The 26,444-nt window shown below is 52.6% G+C and overlaps 2 protein-coding genes across 3 annotated transcripts in view; one reads left to right on the forward strand and one right to left on the reverse strand.

Annotated features, from left to right (window-relative positions):
- The window catches only part of TMEM38A (transmembrane protein 38A), a 28,205-nt gene extending 23,541 nt beyond the window's left edge, over positions 1-4,664 (reverse strand). Inside the window, exon 1 of one of the 2 annotated variants that reach the window (XM_075903353.1) lies at positions 4,316-4,664. In XM_075903353.1, coding sequence (XP_075759468.1) covers positions 4,316-4,439 — 124 coding nt within the window. In that variant the 5' untranslated portion in view covers positions 4,440-4,664. The remainder of the gene's footprint in view (positions 1-4,315) is intronic. The other variant, XM_075903354.1, reaches the window with a different exon arrangement.
- Positions 4,665-13,548: 8,884 nt separating this feature from the next.
- SMIM7 (small integral membrane protein 7) lies at positions 13,549-17,213 on the forward strand. Its single transcript, XM_075903355.1, has 5 exons — positions 13,549-14,136; positions 14,217-14,258; positions 14,827-14,879; positions 15,815-15,905; positions 16,438-17,213. The coding sequence occupies exons 1-5, from the start codon at positions 14,111-14,113 to the stop codon at positions 16,451-16,453; spliced, it is 228 nt and encodes a 75-aa protein (XP_075759470.1). The 5' UTR covers positions 13,549-14,110; the 3' UTR covers positions 16,454-17,213.
- Positions 17,214-26,444: the final 9,231 nt, after the last annotated feature.

The raw sequence follows: 26,444 nt of genomic DNA on the forward strand, positions 1-26,444 counted from the left end.
ATGATAGCAGTTTTCAAAATATCTAAAAGGGTGTCACAAGGAGGAAGGAGAAAATTTGTTCCTCTTGGTTTCTGAGGACAGGACAAGGAGTAATGGACTTAAAGTGCAGCAGGGGAGGTTTAGATTGGCCATTAGGAAAAAATTCCTAACTGTCAGGGTGGTCAAATATTGGAATAAATTGCCAAGGGAGGTGATGGAATCTCCCTCTCTGGAGATATTTAAGAACAGGTTAGATAGACATCTGTCAGGGATGGTGTAGACGGAGCTTGGTCCTGCCTTGAGGGCGGGGGGCTGGACTCGATGACCTCTTGAGGTCCCTTCCAGTCCTATGATTCTATGAAAGGAGTCAACAGTGCGCCCTTGTAGCCAAGAAAGCTAATGGCATATTAGGATGCATTCGGAAGAGCATTGCCAACAGATCCAGAGAAGTGATTATGCCCTTTTATTCGGCTCTAGTGAGGCCACATCTGGAATATTGTGTACAGTTCTGGGACCCCACTACAAAAAGGATGTGGACGCATTGGAGAGGGTCCAGCAGAGGGCAACCAAAATGATTAGGGGGCTGGAGCACATGACCTATGAGGAGAGACTGAGGAATCTGGGTTTGTTTAGTCTGCAGAAGCGAAGAGTGAGGGGGGATTTGGAAGCAACCTTCAACTACCTGAAGGGAGGTTCCAAAGAGGATGGAGAGAGGCTGTTCTCAGTAGTGACGGATGGCAGAACAAGGAGCAATGGTCTCAAGTTACAGTGGGGGAGGTCTAGGTTGGATATTAGGAAAAACTGTTTCACTAGGAGGGTGGTGAAGCACTGGAATGGGTTACCTAGGGAGGTGATGGAGTCTCCATCCCTAGAGGTGTTTAAGTCTCGGCTTGACAAATCCCTGGCTGAGTTTATTTAGTTGGGATTTGTCCTGCCTAGAGCAGGGGGCTGGACTTGATGACCTTCTGAGGTCTCTTCCAGCTCTATGATTCTATGATTCTAACTCTGGAAAACACAGATTAACACCTTTTAAGGATGGATAATTTCATCATGACACTGCAAAACCCACAGATTCAAATGGAAATTGACATGTATAAAGTGGGACCCTCCTGCCATTAGGACTCTGGGTTCAGTCCCGAAAGCCAAGACTCAGAGGGACCTTGAATTGCAAGAACCTGATTCCTCACTCAGTCAGTCTTGCCAGGCCAGTAAGACTGACTTGAGCCGTGACAGACTGGTAACTATGCACCATCTGCAGGACCTGTGTATGTGTGAATGCATGTGCTCTTTTCATTTTGTATTTTCAGTGAACATGGTGTATTGCCTTTTCTCCTGAAAAAGATCCCTTGTGCTTCTTATAAACATAACACCTCTACAATTCTTGCATGTCCCACATAGTGGAGACCCTCAGCTCCCATGTTCAAGATCTTTCTTGGCATGACAAAACTACACAAATCTTGCCCAAGTTAAACCATGGGAACACTGAGGCTGCATCTAGACTGGCATGATTTTGCACAAATACTTCTAACAGAAAAGTTTTTCCGTTAAAAGTATTTGCGCAAGAGAGCGTCTATACTGGCACGTGCCTTTGCGCAAAAGATTTGCTTTTGCGCAAAAGCATCCGTGCCAGTGTAGACGCTCTTTTGTGCAAGAAAGCTCCAATGGCCATTTTAGCCATTGGGCTTTCTTGTGCAAGAAATTAACTTGGCTGTCTACACTGGCCCTCTTGCGCAAGAATACTTGCACAAGAGGGCTTATCCCTGAGCGGGAGCGTCGGAGTATTTGCGCAAGAACCACTGATTTTGTACAGTACTAAGTCAGCGTTCTTGCACAAATACTTGCAGCCAGTGTAAACAGATGGCAAGATTTTGCGTAAAAGCAGCTGCTTTTGCGCAAAATCTTGCCAGTCTAGATGCACCCTGAATGTGTCCCACTTACCACAGTCTAACCAGTATCTCTCTAGGTCAGTGGTCCCCAACGTGGTGCCCATGGGCGCCGTGGCGCCCGCTGGGGCATTTGTGTGTGCCCGCCGAATGATCTGGGCCAGCCCTGCCCCGGTGTGCAGCGCATGCACGGTGCCAGCCTTGGGCGTGTGGCGCTTGGGTGGCCCCGCTCGTGGGCGCGTGGCAAATGTGCAATGCCAGCTCTGGACGCACAGCTCATGGGCGGCTCCTGCCCCGGGCGCATGGCACATGCACGGTGCCGGCCCCGGGTGCGTGGCACATGAACGGCCCCGTCTCTGGGCACGCGGCGCGTGAGTGGCCCCGTCCCCAGACACCTGGCGCGTGAGCGGCCCTGCCCCCGGGTGCCCAGCAGCCCTGAAAGGTTGGGGACCACTGCTCTAGGTCAGAGTTTCACTGTCTTTTAGCCCTATATGGAGTTATTGTCCAGACCTGATTCAGTGATCGGATACTACAAAGTGTGGTGCCATGTCTTTCCTTTCTCCCAGTGCTGTTAAGTTTTTCTTCCTTGTTTTGTGTTGGCAGAATCTGTTACTATTTTGATCACGAAAGGGTGTTTCAGTCATACACTTCATATTGTGGACAGTGATGCAGAAATGTTCTCATTTTCAATCTCTCCCCGGGGCATAGTTATGTTATGGATCCTGGGGTCTACTGCATGCCCAGTGTTTCCTGGAGTCTTTATTCCAGTTTGCTGTTTCCAGGCATGGTGGGTAGCTGCCTTGGGAGGGCTGGCATGTGCTGAGCAGTGTTTTCCAAGTGGTGTTCTGCAGAACCCCAGGGTTCCGGGAAGTGAAAATAAGGGTTGCGTGAGAAAATTCCATTACAATCACATTTTATGATTACAAAAATAACAAGTAATATGATGTGATTCTTGTTTTTAAATATGTGCAGTTAAACTAACTGTTGATCTGGTGACCTTGTTTAGCATTTGTTTATTATCACCCTTACTTATTTGGGGTCTACTTTTTCAGCTCCATATAGCAGACAATTAGTAGGGGTTCCGCAAAATTCTTCCGAGTTTAAAAGGGATCCGAGGCTAAATAAAATTGGGAAACACTGTGCTAGGGGGACCCGTCTAGCGCTGCTCCTCTGCCGGTGATTTTCCCCGCTCTCCCTGCCCGAGGGCAGCCTAGCGCCCCTCGCCGCCCTTCCCCCAGCCCGAGTGACCGCGGCTATTTTCTGAAGACGGCGATCACTTTACCACACCTGCTTGTCCACGGCCTTATATAGCCCGGCCCCGCGCTGCTCCTGTGCGGCGGCGGCGCCCAAAGGGCACGCGGGTGGCAGGCCAGTCGACGGGGCGGCCGGGGTGCGGTGCTTGGGGGGGATGGCGCAGGGGACCCCAGCTCCCGTGGGGCCAACGTGAGCGGGGCTTGCGGGCGGGTGAGACCCCGGGCTCCTAGCAGAGCGGAGCTTGCGCGCGGGTGAGACCCCGGGCTCCTAGCAGAGCGGGGCTTGCGGGCGGGTGAGACCCCGGGCTCCTAGCAGAGCGGGGCTTGCGGGCGGGTGAGACCCCGGGCTCCTAGCAGAGCGGGGCTTGCGGGCGGGTGAGACCCCGGGCTCCTAGCAGAGCGGGGCTTGCGGGCGGGTGAGACCCCGGGCTCCTAGCAGAGCGGGGCTTGCGGGCGGGTGAGACCCCGGGCTCCTAGCAGAGCGGGGCTTGCGGGCGGGTGAGACCCCGGGCTCCTAGCAGAGCGGGGCTTGCGGGCGGGTGAGACCCCGGGCTCCTAGCAGAGCGGGGCTTGCGGGCGGGTGAGACCCCGGGCTCCTAGCAGAGCGGGGCTTGCGGGCGGGTGAGACCCCGGGCTCCTAGCAGAGCGGGGCTTGCGGGCGGGTGAGACCCCGGGCTCCTAGCAGAGCGGGGCTTGCGGGCGGGTGAGACCCCGGGCTCCTAGCAGAGCGGGGCTTGCGGGCGGGTGAGACCCCGGGCTCCTAGCAGAGCGGGGCTTGCGGGCGGGTGAGACCCCGGGCTCCTAGCAGAGCGGGGCTTGCGGGCGGGTGAGACCCCGGGCTCCTAGCAGAGCGGGGCTTGCGGGCGGGTGAGACCCCGGGCTCCTAGCAGAGCGGGGCTTGCGGGCGGGTGAGACCCCGGGCTCCTAGCAGAGCGGGGCTTGCGGGCGGGTGAGACCCCGGGCTCCTAGCAGAGCGGGGCTTGCGGGCGGATGAGACCCCGGGCTCCTAGCAGAGCGGGGCTTGCGGGCGGGTGAGACCCCGGGCTCCTAGCAGAGCGGGGCTTGCGGGCGGGTGAGACCCCGGGCTCCTAGCAGAGGGGCGGAGGCAGCCCCAGCCGCCGCTCGGGGGCTCCCTGGGAAGCGGGGCCCGGGTGGCTGCGGCGCTGGGCTCTGCCCCCCAGGGAGGCGTCCTGCACTCACCTGGCTCGTACTTCAGGTAGAGGATGGAGACGATGAAGTAGCCCAGGTCGAAGAGCGGGAAGACGGGCACCCGGGCGAAGGCGGCCGCCAGCTCCCCGAGCTGCAGGGCCCCCACGAGCTCCATGGCCGCAGCCGCGGGCGGAGGAGCCGGGCAGCGCTCGGAGCCCACGGACTGGAGCGCCCGCTCCGGCTGGCCTCGGAGCCGCCCACCCCGCTCGGGCCGCCCCCAGGCCCGCCTCCTTCGCTGCCGGGCGTCAGCCGCCGCGGCCCCGCAGGGCCAGTCCCTCCGGCACCTGGCGCCCCAGGACACAGGCAGCCCCGGCACGTAAAGCCCCCTCCGCCGGCTCCTCCCCTGCCCCAGGAATAGACTCCCTGTGCCCGGGCACAGACCCCCCCCTTCTCCGGGGAGCAGGGCCTTCCCCCTCCGCCGGCTCCTCCCCTGCCCCAGGAATAGACTCCCTGTGCCCGGGCACAGACCCCCCCCTCTCCGGGGAGCAGGGCCTTCCCCCTCCGCCGGCTCCTCCCCTGCCCCAGGAATAGACTCCCTGTGCCCGGGCACAGACCCCCCTCTCCGGGGAGCAGGGCCTTCCCCCTCCGCAGGCTCCTCTCCTGCCCCAGGAATAGACTCCCTGTGCCCGGGCACACACCCCCTCTCCGGGGAGCAGGGCCTTCCCCCTCCGCCGGCTCCTCCCCTGCCCCAGGAATAGACTCCCTGTGCCCGGGCACAGACCCCCCCTCTCCGGGGAGCAGGGCCTTCCCCCTCCGCCGGCTCCTCCCCTGCCCCAGGATGGACTCCCTGTGCCCGGGCACAGACCCCCCCCTCTCCGGGGAGCAGGGCCTTCCCCCTCCGCCGGCTCCTCTCCTGCCCCAGGAATGGACTCCCTGTGCCCGGGCACAGACCCCCCTCTCCGGGGAGCAGGGCCTTCCCCCTCCGCCGGCTCCTCCCCTGCCCCAGGAATAGACTCCCTGTGCCCGGGCACAGACCCCCCTCTCCGGGGAGCAGGGCCTTCCCCCTCCGCCGGCTCCTCTCCTGCCCCAGGAATAGACTCCCTGTGCCCGGGCACAGACCCCCCCTCTCCGGGGAGCAGGGCCTTCCCCCTCCGCCGGCTCCTCTCCTGCCCCAGGAATAGACTCCCTGTGCCCGGGCACACACCCCCTCTCCGGGGAGCAGGGCCTTCCCCCTCCGCCGGCTCCTCCCCTGCCCCAGGAATAGACTCCCTGTGCCCGGGCACAGACCCCCCCCCTCTCCGGGGAGCAGGGCCTTCCCCCTCCGCCGGCTCCTCTCCTGCCCCAGGAATAGACTCCCTGTGCCCGGGCACAGACCCCCCCTCTCCGGGGAGCAGGGCCTTCCCCCTCCGCCGGCTCCTCTCCTGCCCCAGGAATAGACTCCCTGTGCCCGGGCACACACCCCCTCTCCAGGGAGCAGGGCCTTCCCCCTCCGCCGGCTCCTCCCCTGCCCCAGGAATAGACTCCCTGTGCCCGGGCACAGACCCCCCCCCCTCTCCGGGGAGCAGGGCCTTCCCCCTCCGCCGGCTCCTCTCCTGCCCCAGGAATAGACTCCCTGTGCCCGGGCACAGACCCCCCTCTCCGGGGAGCAGGGCCTTCCCCCTCGCATCCAGCCCCTCTTGTGCCTTAGGCATGGGGCCTCAGCGTCCCCCACTGCAGACCCCTCCGACTGCTCTGCATCGCCAGACACTGACACCCCTGTCCCCGAGACAGACACCCCGCCCGCCGGCTCCCCTCACTCCCAGGCACAGACCCAGCCTTCCAGGCACTCGTCCGGCAGCACCACCCCTCTGCTCCCCAGCTGTGTCCGGGACTCAGCCAAAGCCTTGTCTTGGGGGGAGGGAGGAGGAGATGGAGCTCCTTTAAGTCCCGGGAAACTCCCCCCCCCCCCCCCCGCCCATAAGAACAGCCAGACTGGATCAGACCAAAGGTCTCTAGCCCAATGTCCTCTCTCATAACAGGCATCTTCTCGCGATCCCACTGTCGCCCATTCCCAGCTTTTGAAAAATGGAGGCTAATGACACCATCCCTACCCACAGTGGCGGGTACAGGGCAGGGCGAGCAGGGCAGCCGCCCCGCCCCGCACTTCAAGAAGCACCACGCATGCACCATGTCAAAGGGGGGCCCCATGAAATTGTGCTGCCCTGGGCCCTGCAAAATCTCATCCCTTTCCCACTGAGTCCTGTCTCACTGGCTACTGTTCCCTTTCCCACTGGGTCCTGTCCAACCTGTCCTAGGTCTGCCCTTGCTCCTATCTGACTGGACACTCCCAGTCTCATCCTACCAGGCTCTTTCTGCTCCCAAGTGTGACCAATGCAAATTCTAATAGAGATGTAGCCGTGTTAGTCTGGTCTTGCTGAAACGAAAGACAGGACTATGCAGCACTTTAAAGACTAACAAGATGGTTTACTAGGTGATGAGCTTTCGTGGGGAAGTGGGTCTGGCCCATGAAAGCTCATCACCTAATAAACCATCTGGTTAGTCTTTAAAGTGCTGCATAGTCCTGTCTTTTGTTTCACCATGCAAATACTGTTTCTGTTGCTTCTGGTTTATGCAAAGTGCCAATCCTTGGTCTAAGTTCTTTCTGTTGCAGGATTTACCTTTGAATGTGCATCACAAGCCTCAACAATCAAATGTAAAAGGGGAAATGCTTTCCTTGTGGCTACAATGGCAAAGTGAAGTCTTTATTGGGCTATTGGAAAAGGTTTCTTAGGGGTAGCAGGTTCTGAAAGAATCCCAAGTAAGGAAGTCTAGTCCCACTGGTAATACCCAGAAACCAATAATACTACTGGAATACCCAGAAACCATCTACTTCAAGACAGACCCAAGAAAACCAACAATAGAACACCACTTGTCATCACCTACAGCCCCCAACTTAAACCCGTCCAACACATTATCAATAAACTACAACCTAAACTGGAACAGGATACTAAACTCCGAGAGGCTCTGGGAGACAGACCCATAGTCTCCTATAGACAACCACCTAACCTCAAGATGATTCTTACCAACAACCACAGGACATACCACACTGATACCAAGCCTGGAACTTTCCCTTGCAACAAACCCCGTTGCCAGCATTGTCCACATATTCACTCTGCTGATATCATTATTGGACCTAACCAATTCAGTTACAATATCAAGAACACATATTCCTGCTCATCCAGAAATATAATTTATGCTATCATGTGCCAACAGTGTCTGTCTGCTATGTACATTGGACAAATGTCTCAGACACTTTGCCAAAGGATCAATGCCCACAAAACAGATATTAGACAGGATCACAAAGAAAAAACAGTTTCTTGCCATTTCAACCAGAAAGGGCATTGTCTCAATGACTTGATTACCTGCATCCTGCTTCAAAGACATTTTAACACCAGACTTGAAAGAGAATCCTCTGAACTGTTATTCATGCTTAAATTTGACACTTTACAGCGAGGTCTCAACAAAAATGCTAATTATCTTACCCATTACAAAGGTGTTAGCTTCCCCAATTATCACCTGTAATATCATTAGCTCACAGACATTTACCTCCGCGCCTCATTTCCCCTCTGTTCTGAAATTTGATTTGGCCTTTTCATACGTGTTCACTTTTTTTTTTTATTGTATCCTTTGGTATATATGATCATGCCTATTTTCTTCCACAATTTGATCTGAGGAAGTGGGTCTGGCCCACAAAAGCTCCTCACCTAATAAACCATCTTGTTAGTCTTTACAGTGCTACATAGCCCTGTTTTTTGTTTCAGCTACACCAGCCTAACACGGCTGCATCTCTATTGGTAATAACTGTGGTAGACTCTGCATCCAGCTACTCCCCAAAAGCAGTGGGAAGAGATTTAAAAATGAGAGACTTTCGAAGACTATCCACCTTATTCCAAAATAAGCAATTAAAAATGAATGGTGAGAATCTGGGAAGTACAGAAGCCAGGCTTCAAGTCCATTGCTGAGGGATTTCCCAGCCTACCCTGTTGAGTATTACACATCCACTCAGTACAAGAGGAAACCAGTGTGTGGCACAAAACTCCTATTCCTGCCCCACAAGCTGTTCTCTTATTAAAGCTTCTAGTTAAATAATTCAGTAGGTCACTTGCATTTCTCCGGACAGAGGTGCCCCAGCGAGCGACTTTACTACATAGGGGATAGTAATTATACATACGTGGGGAGCTGAATACAGGCGACCCCTGCATTTACGACCTAATTGGTTCCTGGAGAACCATCATAACTCGGATCGTCGTAAATCGAACCCTTATTGCCCATCGGGGCAATGTTATGAATGAGGATTCCGTTCCTGGCCCACTCTGCCTCCGGGAGTTGTAGTCTCGAGGAGCCATCTGGAGGCTGTGCCAGGCAGTAGGCAGTCCAGCGGCACGGCGTGAATGGCATCCAGAGCTGGCCGTGGGCTGTGCTGGGCAGTACGTGGCCCCGTGGCTTGCAGAGCAGGGCATCCGTAAATGCGGGGGGGTCACAGGTTGGGCAGTCATAAGTCAGGGGTCACCTGTATATATACATATATATAATTGCCATGCCTTATGCATATGGTGATTTGTGAGTTATTTGGGACTGAGGGCAGGGTGTGGGGGTGCAGGAATCAGGACAGGATTGGGGGTGAGGAGGAGCTCAGGGCAGGAGGCTAGGAGTGCAGGGGGTGCAGGAGTGAGGATTTAGGGATGAGAAGGGGCTCAGAGCAGGGGCCCGAGGAGATGAGGAGTGCAGGAATCAGGGTTTGGGGTGAGGAACTCAGGGCAAAGGGATGGGGGGGAGGAGCTGGGGTGAGAGATTGGACAGCAGCTTCTTCTGGGGGGCTGGAGCAGCTCTGCCGGGCCCCAGCTGCCTGTTCCTTCCAGAGGAGCCAGGCCTAGCAGTGCTTCCCAGGGAGGTTGTGGGAGCAGAGGGCGTGCTGTTCAGGCCCCTGGGAGGAGCCGCTGCTGGAGCAGCACCATCTTTGCCATTGTGGCCCCAGTAAGCCGTCCCCAACCTCCCAGCCCCGTCCTGACTCCTGCTTCCTGGGGGTGCAGTGGGGCAACAGGGCTCCCCGCACCCCACCTGGCACTGGAGCAGGGGGACTTGATACTTTAGGGGAGGGGAGGCATTTACTTGGGCAGGTGGCCTACAAGATAAGAAGCCCCCTGGCCCCTGCTGGTTACTCTCTTAGTAGTGCAGCCGCCCCTATATGGTCACTCTGCAGTATAACTGGGTCCCTGCCGAGCATAAGGGCTGCTATTCTGAAATAACTCTGTGAGCGTCTACACCGAAATTCTGTTATTTTGAAATAATGGATGGCTTATTCTGACTGCTGTACTCATTCTACGAAGAACAACAGAGTTATTTTGGAATAGGGGCTGTGTAGACAGGGCAACAGCTGCTATTTCAAAAGAAGGGGCCTCCTGCCCTTCCATGGTGCCTTGCTGGCTGCTCTGTCCACACTCAGCCAGACTCTATTTCCCCTTCCTCCAGAGCCCTTAAAGCTGCAGCCTAAAGCGAACGGGCTTGTGGCAGGCAGGAAGCCCTGAGCCACCCTGCAGCTGCCACTGCCTCACCTTACCCCCCAAAATGAGCCAGTCTGCTGCTCCCACCTAGAGCTCCGCTGCTCCCAGGGAGCAGTCAGACAGCTCCCAGGAGCCTGCCAGGGGCCGAAAAAGATGCGCGCCTTCCTGGTCTGGTGCAGAGATCCTAGACCTTATTGAGATTTGGGGTGACGAGACCAACCTCCAGGATCTCCAAACCAGATGCAGGAATACAACTGTCTATGGCTGGATGGCCGAGAGCCTGGCCAACAAGGGGCACATCCGCACACAGGAGCAGGTGCAGATGAAGGTAAAAGAGCTCTGCCCCACGTGCCAGGACAAGAGAGGCCAACTCCCGCTGTGGAGCAGAATCCCACACTTGCTCTTCTTTTCAAGACCTGGCCTGCATCCCGGGGGGCGGGGCAGTACCTTCCCACCCTGGTTGTGGACTCCGGGCTTGAGACACCCGTCATCATCCTTGCAGGAGGGAGAGGTGAGGAGGAGGAGGTAGAGGAGGAGCCAGACGAGGCCAGCATCAGCACCCTCCTGACCATGGAGCCGGTACCCCTTCCTGAAGATGTGTCCCAGGCATCATTCAAGGCAGGGGAAGGAATTTCATGTGAGTGCCATCACATTCCCTTCACACAGGAGTGGAGGGGGTGGACGACGAGGGGTAGCTGGGTACTCCTCGTTTGGCCCTTGAAGCCCAGGGATCATGCAGCAGCCTGTGCACGTGAGAGCGTCTCACTTTGCTCCTGGCCACACAGCCCCAGGAGACTGCCACAGAAGACCCGGGTGCTGCTGGCCTCAGGGTGTCATGGAGAGGTCTGCCATGCTCATGAACATGGGCTGGGACAGGAGGGACACCCTCCCTCCTCAAGCCACCTCTAGAAGGAAGCTAGGGGCATCGACACACACACACTCAGCAGTCCCGCACAAGAGTGCACTTTCAGCCCTGAGCCTCTCCTCACCTCTCCGCCTAACCCTTCCAGCTCCCTCCTCCCTCCACCAAGGGTCTCATCACCCCTCTTTCTCCCTCCGTCCTCCCCTTGCCCAGGTTCTTTCCCCAATCTCTCCCCAGTTGCTTTGACCCCAAATAAAAAACTCAGAGTTTGTAGTTTTTCAAAAACAAATGTTTTGTTTGTCAGCGAGAAAGGGGGGAAGGGAGGGGTTGTTGGAGGAAAGGCAGTGAGGGGTGAAGCAGAAGCCCCTAGTGGGGTGGCCCAGGAGAGACTCTTTCTTAGTGCCTCCTGGATGTGCACAGCCCCCTGACGGGTCTGCCAGATAGCAGCTGTGCATGGCTGTTTGTAGGCCCTGCCAATCCAGTTAGCCTCCGCCCCCCATCCTGGCAGGAATGCCTCCCTCTTCCACTCACACGCATTGTGGAGCACCCAACATACACATGCAGAATGTTGTGCTCCCTGAGGTCCAGCTGGGTGAGGAGGCATCTGAACCATGCCTTCAAATGGCCAAAGGCACCCTCCATGACCATGCGGTCCCTGCTGAGCCTGGTACTGTACTGTTCCTGAGAGGGGTTGAGGTGTCCGGTGTATGGCCTCATGAGCCAATGCAGGAGAGGGAAGGCCGCATCCCTCACCATGCAGACGGGTATGTCCACATCCCCGACCCTGATGGTGAGGTCGGGGACAAACGTTCCGGCTTGCAGCTTGTGGAACATACTAGAGTTCCTAAAGACATGCGCGTTGTGTGCCTTCCCTGACCATCCAACACAGATGTTGGTGAACTGGTTCCAGTGGTCCGCCACGGCTTGCAGGACCATTGAAAAGTATTCCTTCTGGCTGGTGTAGAGAGATGCCCAGTGATCGGGGGCCTGGATGGGGATGTGGGTGCTGCCAATAACACCCTCCCCCACACAGCTGGGGAAGCCCAAGTCAGCAAAACCAGCAATGATGGTGTCCACATTGCAAAGGTAGATGACCCTCCGCAGCAGGATGGAGTTGATGGTCCTGACCACCTGTAGAAGGAGACAAACAGAGATTGACAGAGGTGCCAGAGCCCCTGGGAGTTCCTACAGTCCAACCCCTTTCTTCCCCCCTCCCCGCACATTCACCAGGAGAAACCCACTCACCCCAACCCCCAGAAGGGCTTTGTGAGGGCAGGACTGCAAAAACCTCCCAGGAAGGGGGCTTTCACCACTTCCCCCCCTACCCCATCCCTGTTTCCCTAGGGAAGCCCATTTCTGCAGTCCATCCCCCCTCCTGGGACAATAGCTAAGAATGCCATACCTGCATGACCAGGGCCCTGATGGTCGAGCTCCCCACACCAAACTGGTTCCTCACGGATTGGAAGCAATCCATCATGGCGAGCTTCCGGAGGGTGATGGTGAGACACTTCTGTAGTTAGTTGGTGGGTCTCATATGAGCATCCCATCACTTGATGGCAGGAGTGAGCCACTCACAGAGCTCCATAAAGGTGTCTTTCCTCATCCTGAAGTTCTGGAGCCATTGCTGGTCTCCCCATCACTCCATTACAATCTGGTCCCACAATTCTGCACTGGTGCCCAGACGCCAGAGATGGGGAGGGTGGACGGGATCCAGCTGCATGAACAATGCCCGCAGAGATCCAAGTAGGGTCTCTCAGAGCAGTAGGGGATTGAGTTCCTGCAGGGCCAGGGAGGTAGCCTACAGAAACTGCTGCATGAGTTGCAACACAAGCTGCAATGCCAAAGACTGCCCAGAGGCAGCTCTGGCTCCATATCTGGCAAGCTGAGGTGTCCAAAAGGACATCCAGAGTCGACTCTACCTATGTATTGTATAGGACTTGGTGAAAAAGTTTGTTACTAACTCCTCCAATTTCCAAGAGGATTGAAATGTCATCGAGTCTATTACCGAGGGGTTCTGTGATATTGCTAACTGTATTGCCGTGGTCACCAACCAGTAGATTGCGATCTACCAGTAGCAGCTCTTGAGCCCTCTCCGAACTGCGCGCCTGCGCAGTACATTTACATTAGATTTCCTCATTTGAGGAGCAGCTACTTACTGAGCAACAACACAGGTGAGTAGGTGCAAGGAATGGTGGGAGCTGGGAGGTCGGGAGGGCTGAAACACTCCAGCAAGCTGACTGTGGCTTTCAGCTGAAAGAAGCTGCCCCACGCTCCAGCTGATCGGTGGCTTCTCCTCTGCGCCTGCCCACGTGGAGCTTGGTGCACCCTGGCTGAGTGCCATGGCCAGCTGGCCGGGCAGCTACTTCTCTTCCCTCCAGCCCGGCTGCCCTGTGCTCAGCCCAGGGAGGCTGCATCTAGCTCCCGCTGTGCTGGAGCAAGCTTCCCAGGCTGAGGGCAGGATCACAGATGCCCGTCTGATGGACTGTGTACGACTAGCAATCTCAGACTACAACCCAGACTTCAAGACACTGGCAGATACTGTTCAGTCACAGGTGTCACACTGAGACTTTGTTATTGGAAGAAAAAATATAGAATTATCAATACTTGATTTTAGATTTACAAAATAGCAGAGAACAAGATGTATAAATGTAAATGCTTCATTAGACATTTAAATAGCATGAATTAAAAACAGACCATTTATTTCATAACTCTAAACGTGATTTTACTTTTATATATTGCATAATTTAAAAAGAAACTGTTTAACAGCGTGTATACGGGCTGGGGATAGCGAGCATGGACAGGAGACTAGAGGGCGGGGCTTCAAGGAAGGGGCGGGGCGGTAGATCTTGGCCTGTTCGGAGACTGAAGAGGTGCTGTCGGGGCTGGAGGCTGCATCAGCGGGGCCCTGAGCTGAGCCGGTTTCGCCACGAAGCCTCCTGCCGGCTACAGCGCCACGTTCGAGTCTTTACGGGGCTATTGGACCATTTGCTGGTTTTGAAGTTTCCCGGCTACAGACCCAGCTCTGCCCCCCCCCCCCCCCCCCCGCACCTCCGGGCAGCGTGGCCCTGGCGTGGGGACACGGGGAGGGGCAGCCGCGGAGCGGGGCTCGGACACGGGCCCTAGGCCCCTCCCGGCGTGTTAATGAGCTCGCGCTCCCCTCCGCAATCAGCCCCGGGGCGGAGACTGCGCGCGCTCAAACCCTCTCCCCCTCCCGACGCGCCCGGCCTGCGGGGCTGTATCCGCCCGAGGGAGGGAGCGAGCGCTGCTCTGGGGCCTGGCGCGACCCCGCCCCTCTCCGAGCGGGGGCGGACCCCAGCGAGCCGCGCGCATAGGCCCCGCCCCCCGCGCGGCCGGAAGTCTCGGCCCACTTGGAGGCGGGAGCCGCGCAGGAAGTGAGCTGTCAGAGGCACTTCCGCTTCCTGTCCCGGTCCGGAAGCCGCCGCGATGCTCGGGGACCTGCTGCTGTGCGGGTACGAGGGGGGGGGGGGTTCGGGCGACGGGCGGGAGCCCCGGGTCGCGCGCGCCGCTCTCACGCGCTCTCTCTCCCCAGGACGCTGCTGATGAACGCCGGAGCCGTGTTGAACTTCCGGCTGTGAGTGCGGGGCGCTCGGGCCCGAGCGGGATCTCCCGGGGCTGCCGCCCGCCCCGCCCCCCCGCCTCTTCCGCCTGGGCCCCCCCCGTCACCCCGAGCTCTGGTGGCCTTGCGCCCCGCCCCCCCCGTCACCCCGAGCTCTGGTGGCCTTGCGCCCCGCCCCCCCCGTCACCCCGAGCTCTGGTGGCCTTGCGCCCCGCCCCCCCCGTCACCCCGAGCTCTGGTGGCCTTGCGCCCCGCCCCCCCCGTCACCCCGAGCTCTGGTGGCCTTGCACCCTGCCCCAGCTCTAGGTCCTACTGGGACTCCCACTCTTCATGCATGTCTGCTTAGAGCATGGGTTCCCAGACTGGGGGACGTGCCCCCCCGGGGGAGCGTGAACTTCCGGGGGGGGGGGGTGAGGCGACCCAGCCCCACATGCTCCCGTCAATCCCACCCCAAGTTTTGCAGCTATTGTTAGGGGAGGGGAGGTGTGAGGGTTTCTGAAAAATCAAAAAGGGGGTGTGATGCCGAAAAGTCTGGGAAGCACTGGTTTAGAGCAACGTGGGAATAACTCCTGTGTCCCTGCAGGAAGAAGAAAGACACTCAGGGCTTCGGTGAAGAATCTAGGGAGCCAAATACCGGTAATAGGCTCAATGAGTGAATACCTTATCTGTGACTATCAGTGTATTGTTTTGCTTAGCCTGAGTACTGCACAGCTGGCTGTGAATGGTGCACTTCTTCACACAGGCGGCTTTTCTCTGATTAATCAAAGCTGTGTGGGAAACCTCTAAGTCAAAAGTGCTTAACATGAACCCATTTCTGAGACCCCCAAACACAAGTTAACAGATTGATCCATAGCTAAATTGGTCAGCCTGTCAGTCTCTGCTTTTAACTTGATGAGACGACATCTGCCTCTGCTGGCACTACTCTTCCTCTCAGTATTGTGACTTGGAGAAGGAGTCCTAAGTTTTACAGTGTACAATCCTTCAGACATTTTTGGACATTAGCATCTATTCTGCAGAAGAGCTCAGTACCTTTATGCATTGATTTCCTCATTAACACATGTGCTTTTAAGTTACCCTTTTGTATTTATCCTCATTATGGTGAATGATTGAGGTGGGAAGACAGATATAGCCTAACTAGGCACACACTGCCCACCTGGAGTCTATTTGTTCCCTCCTGTAGGCCGCTCCCTCCTCTAGGCCACTCCCTCCCCATCTGATAGGGCCTGTTCTCTTCCCAGCTGCCGGGGTCTATCTGTGCCTCCTCTCCAACCCCCAGTGCTGCAGCCAAAGGGCTGGGAGCAGGGGAAAGGTTTGGGGTAGGGGTATGCTGACCATACATCACAAATTTAAATACTCTAGCCTGGTGTCCTCATCAAGTAGTGAAATGGCGTTCATGTTAGTGACAGACTGAAATTAGGTGGTAGTCATCCCACCTCGTTTATCCTTTGTAACACTCAATTTTTATATTGTACTAACAGCTGATGACATATTTCAGTTAATATTGAAAATGTAATGCATAAATGGGCATGTGTGTTTGTATTTGTTAAAAGGTTTTACCTTTGATTTTCTAGGTGACAATATCAGGGAGTTTTTGTTGAGTCTCAGGTACTTTCGAATTTTCATTGCCTTGTGGAATATCTTCATGATGTTTTGCATGATTGTGTAAGTAGAACCAAATAGGATCTTATTGCTGTAATTTTCTGAAGTTAGACATCTTGTTTTTATCCCTAGCTTTCTGGTCCCTTTGTCTTCCTTTGGTTTTGGGCTGTTGAACTTCATTTGTTTCAGTTTTGATCTGCAAGGAGATGTTCCCGTCTGGCACTTGTAATGCATGTTTCTTTGCTCATCACCATGAATCTAGTGCTTCTTACCATGTGTTCCTTAAATATGTCAATTATATGGAGGCAAATGACTTTAGTAGTATCTTGAATATAAAAAAGAAAAATCAATCTCTCTCTCTCTCTTTCTCTGTCATTCTCAGAAAAAACAGTGCTCGTGCTTGTTCTCAATGGACAACCTATCAAAATAGCTGCTAGCTTTTCACCTGTGTAGCTATATAGTCCTGTGAATGGGAAAATAGAATTACCCCAGATATGTATTAACATCTCTTCTGACTGTCATGATGTTTAATTGGAGGACTAGTATACAATTACACCCAATTCTCAACTACTTTGTGTTTTCTGTTATCTGCTAGGTTATTTGGATCTTGAAAGTCACCAAGAAACCTGTTTGGAGAGCAGTCTTTGGTAACTTGGACTTTCAGCTGGAAACATGATTTTTCCATCGATTAAAAGACTGCAGTATTTTCAAAATATCAACAAAGAGTTTTTATCTGTTCTTCTATACAAGTCTTAAATGTTAAAGGAACAGGACACAACTCGTAACTTTAACCAGATTGTAAGATGGTGTTATCATTATTTAAATAAAGTAGCTTACTGTTAAAGGGTGGAGAGCACTTTCATGATGGTAGACACACAAACTGACCCTCCTGGATAATAATTACCAAAAGTATGGTCTGACTTATGGGACTTTTTCACATTTTTTCAGCAGTCCCTGATAAATGCTGGACTATCAGCAAACACACGTCAGCCCATTTGTGCGCCCACCTCTAGCTTGCCTTTCTGTGAGTGTCGGTTTTTAGGCCTACCAACCTAGACACTCAAGCAAAATTTTTAAAGTTGTCTAGCACACATAAATAACTGTAGAACAATAACATCTAATGGTCAGAGGAATCTCTGCTTTCACTCACTCCTTGCTCTTCATTTCTTATTGCATAGTATAGGCTATTTGAGGAACTGCTGCTCTATTGTTTGCCATTTGTAATGCATTTTTATAAAGTATAGCAAAATAATGTTATGTTGCTGTAATTGTAATGATTGGTCACTTGTATTTGACTGTAGAGAGCTGCATATCACCCTAAATATCTGGATGTTGGGGACTGAACAATAAAGGAATAACTTATGGGAAGAAGAGGAGGAGAATTGTTATTCGCTATATCATATATTTTTCTGCAAACTGCCCTAAAGTATTTACTTACTGAGACAGGCAGATTTTTATGGACATAGAGTTGGTAAAGCCCACCAGAATTAACCTTTCATTCCCAAGTTGGTTATAAATGCCATTGAAGTTGAAATAACTGAGCATGAGTGTACAGACACTGTTTCTTATATAATTATGACAAGGCACAGAGTTGGGTTACCTGCTAGCCCTTGGTCTTCAGGTGCTCTGGAAAATCCTGAAAGGATACAAAGGGCTGGGGGCTAGAGAGATATTAATATACACCTTTAAACAGTTAACCAATGAGCCTGGGCTTATAGGAATGATTACACACAAGCACACCCCCCCACACACACACATACACTTTTAAGCCGGCTCCCTGTGAGCATTGCTACCTTGCGTTGCTGCCTCTCATACCTGCAGCAGTGTGGGGGAGGGAGAGGGAGGCAGGAAGGAGCCAGTGCTCATGGAGCCATCTCTTAAGTTGGCTTCCAGAGCTGCCTGCTTCTCCCCCTTGCACTGCTGCCTCCGTTGCTTCCCCTGTGTGTAAACATCTCACTACTGAAATTTTCAGCGGTGACACATTTACCAAAAAAACCCCAAACTGCTTTTTAATATCCCTACATGGGGACCCAGGTCAGGGTAAAAAAGTCTGACCTGAAGATTTTGCGTAGAACAAGAACAACTCGTTAGGATAAGAGTCTGCTGGCATTAAGATTTTTTTGTGAATTAGCCTTAGCTATGTGCTTTTATTTCATTAACTTAGTAACTTACTTTGATCTGTCTATTTTTACTTGTAGCCGCTTAAATCCTTCTGTTTGTAATTCTGTTTCGTAAACATTTTTGTTTACTATCAGGCCCTGCATCAATCATTTTTACCTGGAGGGAATGATCAGTGTGCATCTCTCTTTCATTGATAAAGCGGGCAAACATCCTCAAGCTTTCCTTGTGTAAAACTTACACAGAAAAGAGGGATTTATGTGGGGTTGGTTTCCTGTATGCTATACCCTAGAACTACATTCTCCCGGAGCTGAAGTGGTTCAGTGTCTGCTTTGCTTTTCAGGGAGCAGACCCAACTCTGCCTTGTCTGGGGGAAACCAGAAGATCTGGTCCAGCAGGACAGAGTGATGGGGAGTCCCAGAAAGCAAAAAGGCAGATGTCAGTGGCGTGATCAGCACACCAGGGAACAATCTCAAGAGGTCGTCTGTGACCACACCTTTTCACACTCCCTGAATTTCATCTCTGGATTGATCAGGTCTCCGTTGCAAAGAGCCTGATACCAGCCATGAAATTTATATTGCCTAGGGAGGCTGTGGAATCTCCATCACTGGAGATTTTTAGACAATCACCTGTCAGGGATAGTCTAGATAGTGGCTACGTCTACACAGGTATGATTTTCCGACATGGAACAGTTTTCCGTTATAAGTATTTCCGGAAAAAGAGCGTCTACATTGGCAGGATGCTTTTCCGGAAAAGCGTCTGTGGCCAATGTAGACACGCTTTTCCGCAAAAAAGCCCCCATCGTCATTTTTGCGATCGGGGTTTTTTTGCCGAAAAGACTACTGGGCTGTCTACACTGGCCCTCTTCCGGAACAGTTTTCTGGAAAAAGGACTTTTGCCCGAACGGGATCAGCATAGTATTTCCGGAAAAGCAGCTGATTTCTTGATCGTCAGTGCTTTTCCGGAAATTCAAGGGGCCAGTGTAGACAGCTGGCAAGTTATTCCGGAAAAGCGGCTGCTTTTCCGGAATAAGTGGCCCAGTGTAGACACAGCCAGTGAGTGCAGGAGACTGGACTTGATGACCTCTTAAGGTTCCTTCCAGTTCTAGTGTTTTATGATTTTATGTATGTCCTAGGATATGGACTGTACCTTGTATCTTGCACTGTACAATAGGTATTTCATTATGTGGCTTCAAAAGGACCTCGGTGAAGAGGAGCATCTTTACTCTGCTCTACATCATGTTTTTGTGCCTTGGGTAGCCTCAACTAAAATGAAATGCAGTAATCTGCACAGATTTCAGAAATGCTTTCCGATTTATCAGCAAGGTTGGTAGCACAAAGGAACACTTACAGCCCTAGGCTAACGCTAAATGAATTGTACCCTATTTTAATGCTCTCTTGTAATTTTTCCAATTTTTGTATATAACCCCATGCGCTAATGCTTTTTTCACTTTTATGTTTGTATTTAATCTTCCTATAAAATATGGGAACAATAAAGCAGTGTCTATTTTAAAGCACTGCACATAAAAATAGAATGCCAAAGAGTGTTTAGATTCAGGCTCTCACCCAGCAAACATTTATGCATGAATTTAACCTCGTGTACGTTAGTTCCATTGAGTTCAATAGCACTACTTATGCGTGTAAAGTTTTTAAGCAAATTGGAGCCTAAATTAAGATAAGGACAAGAGCAAATGACAAATACAGGTAGGACTTGAGGGGTGGTGAGAAAACACAAGATCCCACTGTGTCAGCTGGTTCAATAATTCAGTACACTTGAACTTCTGTACACTGGGTAACCCTAATCTGGGAACACCTGTGGGGTGGAGTAGGAAGCAGGTTTGCATGTTGTAATTCCCCCTGACCCTCAGCTGGGGGAATGGCAGTGCACAGAGTTGGTTCCCCTGAGGCTTCTTGGTGCCTGAAAGCAGCAGGGAGTGCAAATCCATGTGCCTCTCCCAGGTGTGGGGCAGCAGATAAGTGCTCCAACCCTACCCCTTCATGTCCAGATCCATAGCACCCTCTCTGGCCTGGCAAAATCTTTAATTCGGCATACCCTGGACCTGTTTTCTTATTTGTGCCTTATACAGAACTGAGGACATAGTGCAATTATTCCTGTTAAGAATGGCCATACTGGATCAGACCAAAGATCCATCTAGCTCAGTATCCTGCCCTCTGACAGTGGCCAATGCCAGGTGCCCAAGAAATAATGAACAGAACAGGCATTCCTCAAGTGCTCCATCCCCTGTTATCCATTGCCAGCTTCTGACAGGCTAGGGACACCATTTCTGCCCATCCTGACTAATAGTCATTGATGAGCCTAAATAATGAATTTAGCTCTTTTTTGAACCCTATTATAGTGTTGGTCTTCACAACATCCTTTGGCAAGGAGTTCCATAGGTTGACTGCATTGTGTGAAGAAATACTTCCTTTTGTTTGTTTCAAACAGTTACCTATTAATTTCATTTGGTGACTTGTAGTTCTTATGTTATGGGAAGGAGTAAATAACTGTTTCTTACTTTCTCCACACCAGTCATGATTTTATAGTCCTCTATCATAATCCCCCCCTTAGTCTTCTTTTCTGAAATGAAAAATCCCAGTCCTAATAATCTCTCCTTAAATGTCAGCTGCTCCAAACCCCCAAATATTTTTGTTGCCCTTTTATGAACTTCCCAATGCTAAGATGATTTTTTTGGAGCCAAGGTGACCACATTTGCATGCAGTATTCAAGATGAGGGCATGCTATGTTCCTCCTTGTGGGACAGAAAACACTCCACCGTGTGCTTTGTTTGCTCTTGCTGACACCACTGCACTTCCACTATGGAGCAAAGCACTCACCAGCTCTTAGACCTGCTGCTACAGCTCCTGGTGCAGTTTATGCAGGCTCCCCTTGTAGCACTGCTTGAGGATAACAACCAACCTAAGATGGGTGAGCCCCCTTGCCCAGGTGCTCCTCATGCACCACATTACCTCTCACCTCCACCCTACCCACTGTACACTGCCACTTCTGGCACTGGGACTGACCCTACACTGCCACTTCTGGCACTGGGACACCAGTTCCAACTGGTGGGACTGAATCATCATGGAGTGATGGGATGACCAGCAGTGGCTCCAAACGTCTACACACAGAAGGACACCTTCCTGGAGCTCTACAAGTGCATTGCCCCTACTCTGTGGCAACAGTACACCCAGATGTGACCCACCATGCCCCTCTAGAAGCATGTTGCCATCGCTATTTGGAAACTCGCCACGCCGGACAGCTACCTCTCCATCGGGAACCAGTTCACTGTGGAGAGATCAACCATGGGGGCCAGGCACAGGAAGGTATCATGCTCTTGGGTTATTGTCGCAGGAGGGCAGTGAACTACTGGAATGGGATTCCCTTGCGTAGGGGGTGGTAGACTCTCCCTCCCTGGAGGTTTTTCAGTCCCACCTTTACAAAGCCCTACTGGGGATGTGGTAATTGTGGTTGGTCCTGCTGTGGGAAGGGGCTTGGGCTTGGGGAGCACCCGTGGGCTCTGGCAAATCTGTGATTCCATGAGTCTATCACTCTACAGGTGGTGAGCATGGTTCCTTCTAAGCTGCATGCTTGTACGCACGCATACAGAAGAAATTTCTACCCTGTCCACCTCCTAAGCAGAGCCACATAGCAGTGCGGCAGGAGGCAGGTGACCAGCCGGTCAGGGCCAGAGGAACTGCATGGCGGACGGTGGCTCCAGTTGGCTAGGGCTGGAAGAATCCTGTGCCAGGCTGCTCTGGCCAATCGAAGGAACCGCATGGAGGGCAGGTTGCTGCTGCCAGGTTTTGGGGCCATGGACAGGTGGGAGGGTTGCTACCGGCAGGGGATGGAACTGCAGGCTGGAGAGTTGCTGCTGTCAGGGGTTGGGGCTGCAGGAAGACAGGTTGCTACTGCCAGGGTTTGGAGCTGTGGGCAGGCCCTATTGAGGCGGAGGGGGGGAGGGGCAGGGGCTAGGAGATCCATTTGGCCCGGATCTCAGGAGACAAACAGGCCTTAAATGTTGACATTTTTCTACCAAGTCATTTCCATTTATTATACACCTTGCAGTTAGAACAGTGACAACAACAAAAGTTGTATATAGATACCTGCAAACATTGATTTAAAGCATTGTGGGACCTCAGGCCTTCACCAATTTTTTGGTTACATCTGCATGACTGGATTAGTGGTTCTACATTATGAAACACTGTTTACAGTCTTTGCATAGTTTAGAGGTTTTGAACGTCATAATTAATTTTGTTACTGTAAAGTGATTTTGCTTGGTCTGAGGGTTGACAAAGTCTCGGCTTGACAAAGCTCTGGCCGGGTTGATTTAGTTGGGATTGGTCCTGCCTAGAGCAGGGGGCTGGACTTGATGGCCTTCTGAGGTCTCTTCCAGCTCTATGGTTCTATGAGGGTGAGTTTAACCTTTGTTAGATATTTTTCTCTCCATAGGAGAATTTTGGTATTCCTGTTTTTTCTTATGTGTCTTCATATACAATAATCATATCAGGCTTAGCTGAAAAGTATCTTTGTCCAATTTTAGATTCACTCTTAAAGACTTTTTTGTGATAATAAAATTATAATATTAGTTGTTTAATAAACTTTTTTTATCTAATCTGGCAAGTGCCCCGTGTTCAGATTCAAAATAATGCACTAGTTATTAGAGGAATTTAATAACAAGAACATGTTAGCAGATGAAATTTCAAGACTTTGAAATAAGGCTATAAGGGCTGTAGTAAATAACTTCAAACTGTTGTTCATTGCAAAATATATACAATTAGAATTTTGTATAACCAATAGCCTTCAGCGAATTATTGTGTGTTACTGTGTTTTAAAAGAACCCTTTTATAAAAATGAAGCGAAGATTTGAAAGCAGTGCAAGCAAGAGATGGCAAAAGCAACAGAGTGAAGCAGCAGTTAAGAGTTTAAATCCAGTAACATAAATTCTCATAGAAAAGATGCTTCAGCCATTGGACATTGACCATGCTGACAGTGACACTTCCAATTCTGATGATGAAAACCCCTTCTGACACCACTGTTGCGGCACGTCGGGGAGCTCCCCGATCCTGCACCCCCATCTGCTGCAGGATGAGACTCCATCAGCCAGTAGAATAGAAAGGGTTTATTGCTTCTCCAGGATACAGCACAGTATATACGTGATGTGATTACAAGAGTCAGGGCCAGGCAGCTGTAGACCTCTTAGGGCAAGGGGCCCCAGGCCCCCAAACCCTAAGTACTCAGCTTAGTCCCTTCTCTTCATGTTTTCCCAGCCAAGACTGCCCAGCTCCCCAGCCAGGTGGCTATCTCAGCCTCCCTGCCTTTTGAGCTGCTGCACACTGCTGCCATTCAGCAAGCCCATCGGGGCAGTGCACATCCGGGAGGACTTGAGGGAGAGTTGCAGCCAAGGCCAACTTCCCCGGGCTTCCTCACAAGGGGCCTCTGCATTGCCCCTTTGTGCCTTTCTTCCCCCACTCCTCTCTTCCCCAGCCCTTCTTTCCCACCTGCTCCCCACTGTAGAATAAATACAAAAGACTTTTCATTTGAAACTCTGTTATATTTATTTGAGGAATATATAACTGGGGAAGGACTGGGGAAAAAAAATCAGGGATGGGCCTTGGACTAGCGCTTGCTTCAGCTGAGTCAAGACACCTCGGCTTCCCGAGACATCCTACCACCTTGTGTGCATGGCCCTCAGTGGCCCCGAGAAGGGGGCTAAGAGGAGAAGCAGGGGCAGGTGTGGGTGCTGGGGGGGGGTGGCTGCTGGACTGCTCAGTGGTGGTGAACAGGTGCTTGATGGCATTGGAGTATGCTGTGTGCATAGTCTCCTGTGTTCAGACAGCTGCTGCCAGAGTTATGCCACGGCTCCTAGTCAGCACAGCACTCCTGGCTATCCTCCTCAAAGTTCCTGTTCATGGAATGGAGGCACTCCAGATGTTCCTGCTCCAGGTCATTGCAGGGCTGTCAGAGCCTGTGGCCTTTGCAGGGTTGGGAGGATGGTGTGGGAGGGGTTGGATGTGCCCCACTCACAGCTGGTGCAGCTGTGAGGAAAAGTGAAAAGGGCAGTCATCTCAGGAGACAGCGTGCATGAAGCTTAGCCTAATGTCTGAGCCAACACTGAGGGGCTCGGTTGAGACGATGGTGGTGTGTTTTGAGCAAGGCCATCTGTGGCCTACATGGCAGGCACTGACCCTGCAGGGTCATGGCTGTCCCAGGGGAGCATTACTACCCCAACCTCTTGGGGAGAAGCAAGTATGGGAAGGTGCCAGCTGTGCCAGGAGTCTGCAGGTGGGAGGGGGTTACAGGACGGCTTGGCCTCCTTCAGTGCCTAACATACACCAGATTCGGCAGTGGGGCATCCCACAGAGAAAGGACTTCTATCCCTGCCCACTGGAGGAGTTGGGGGAGGTGTGTGTGAGTGGAAGATGCCGCGTGCCATGGAGGTGGTACTGAGGTCCCTTCCATTTCCTCCCCCTGGCAGGCTCCCCGGCAGCGGATTGATGTCCTCTGCCTCATCATGCTTGACCAGGAATTGAAGCTGCCCGAGAATGCAGGCACGAGCCTGTGCTGTGTGTGTCCATGACCCCAGCCTTCTTAGTGTGGCTTGTGGTGGGAAGGCGTCCTACCATGGAGTCTGGAGTAAGGCAGGCCTGTCCAAGAACCTCATGAGAAGGAGCGACAGGTTTCTGTGTGGCAGCCTCATGGGGCTGAGTGCTCTAGACTGGCACTTCATGTGCACCAACATGCACAGGCTATTGTGCGATTCTCCAAGTTGAGAAGGCTGGATGAGGAGCATGCAGCCCCTTGAAACCTGCTGCCTGTCTCCACATGTGGATAGGGAAAAGTTGAGAACTCACCTGATCTGCCTTCCTGGACTTGTCCAAGCCCTGGGAAATATCCTGGGGTTAGGGGGGACCAGCTACAGGCTGAGGATGATCTCTTGGCGGGCAGGCATAGTATTATTGCTGGCTTCCTCCTCCACCTCCCCCCTCATCCTGGTCCACATCCCTGCCCTCCTGGAGGTTAACGACAGGTGTGGCCAGGCTGGAGTCTAGATAAGGTGTGGGGAGAACCCAACAACCCCCTTCCAGGATATTGGGCATAAAAACAGCAGGTCTTGGGTGCCACTCCAGATCAGGAACTTTGTTCCCTGGCCTTGACATGGGCCTGATAGACCTCCTTAATTTTCATCCGCACCTGCTCCTGGGTGCAGGTGTGCCCCTTCTGGGCCAGGCTTGTGGCCATTCATCCATGGACATCAGCGTTCCTGTGCCTGGTGCAGAGATCCTGGAGATTATATTCCTTTCCCCAGACCTCGATGAGATCCGGGATCTCCACACTAGTCCAGGATGGGGCCCTCTTCTGCCCCAGGGGCTTCCAAGGTGCTGCAGGCTCGCTTGCAGCTGTGGAGGGCTTGGAGGGAGTGCTGGGGTTGCTCACTGCAGCAAGGGATGCAGAGCAGAGTGCTGCTGTGTGGCATGGTGTGAACAGGGCCTGTGTCATGCCACAAGCACTTTCCCTTCTGCCTGCCCTTTAAAGGCTGCAGGAAAAAGTACGCTTTAGCGTTGTGAGGGGCATGGAAAGAGAGGCCAGCTGTGAGACGCCCTGGAGGCCAATTATTCTGAAATAGGCACAGCTGTGCCATCTGAACGTAGCCTATTTAGAAATAGTTATTTTGAAATAGGGTGTTACTGCTCATGAAATGGGTTTATTATTTCAGAATAAGAAGCCTGTTATTTAACATATAAAGGAGAATGTTTATGTTTGTGTGCTAATCACTTGGACACTGTAAGAGCTACTGCAACCAAACTTTGCATGGGATAACCTTTTATCCAGGAGAAAGTTTTAAGGTACTTTTGGACCCGATCGGACCTGAGCTCAAGCTGTAAAAATCAAAAAGTAAACCACTGCACCCACCGTAGGTCCCGTGCCCGCTGCCTGTAGCCCCCTGCGCTGTCTGGGACTCACCCCCTCCCACCTGCGAAGTTACATAAGCGACCCTCTTCCCCCTCCCGCACCGGCACACAGTGCCCTGACCCCCACGTGCACAGCAGCTTGGGCACCCACCCTACCCCCATGTAGAACCTGCAGCCCCAGGCGTGAGTTGGGGCGCATAAAACCTCTCCTCAATCCGGGGTCGCACCCTCCCCCCCCGGGATGACATGGACCTATATTTTAATCCCTATAGAAATCAGGGATTAAATCTTTGTTTGAATCTACCATTCAAACAAAAATAATGGACTACTGTTTTTTTACATTTTGTTCCTCTGGTTTCCCAAGCAACGCCAGGTAACTCCATCTAGTTTCGAAATAATTTCAAAATAATTTCGAAACAACACATTTGCTGTGTGGACACTCGCCTTGTTATTTTGAAATAACATGAGTAATTTTGAAATAATTCAGTAGTGTAAACATGCCCTTCTAGAGCCCTTTAAAAAAATGGGATCACATTAGCTATCCTTCAGTCATTTGGTACAGAAGATGATTTAAAGA

The sequence above is a fragment of the Pelodiscus sinensis genome, chromosome 19, assembly GCF_049634645.1.
Source record: "Pelodiscus sinensis isolate JC-2024 chromosome 19, ASM4963464v1, whole genome shotgun sequence".
NCBI lineage: Eukaryota > Metazoa > Chordata > Testudines > Trionychidae > Pelodiscus > Pelodiscus sinensis.

Excerpts from the sequence above, each read along its gene's own strand:
- SMIM7 (XM_075903355.1), top strand. The coding sequence starts at position 14,111 with ATGCTCGGGGACCTGCTGCTGTGCGG. Across the intron at positions 14,137-14,216 it reads GGGGACCTGCTGCTGTGCGG|GACGCTGCTGATGAACGCCG; the intron begins GTACGAGGGGGG and ends CTCTCTCCCCAG. Across the intron at positions 14,259-14,826 it reads GCCGTGTTGAACTTCCGGCT|GAAGAAGAAAGACACTCAGG; the intron begins GTGAGTGCGGGG and ends GTGTCCCTGCAG.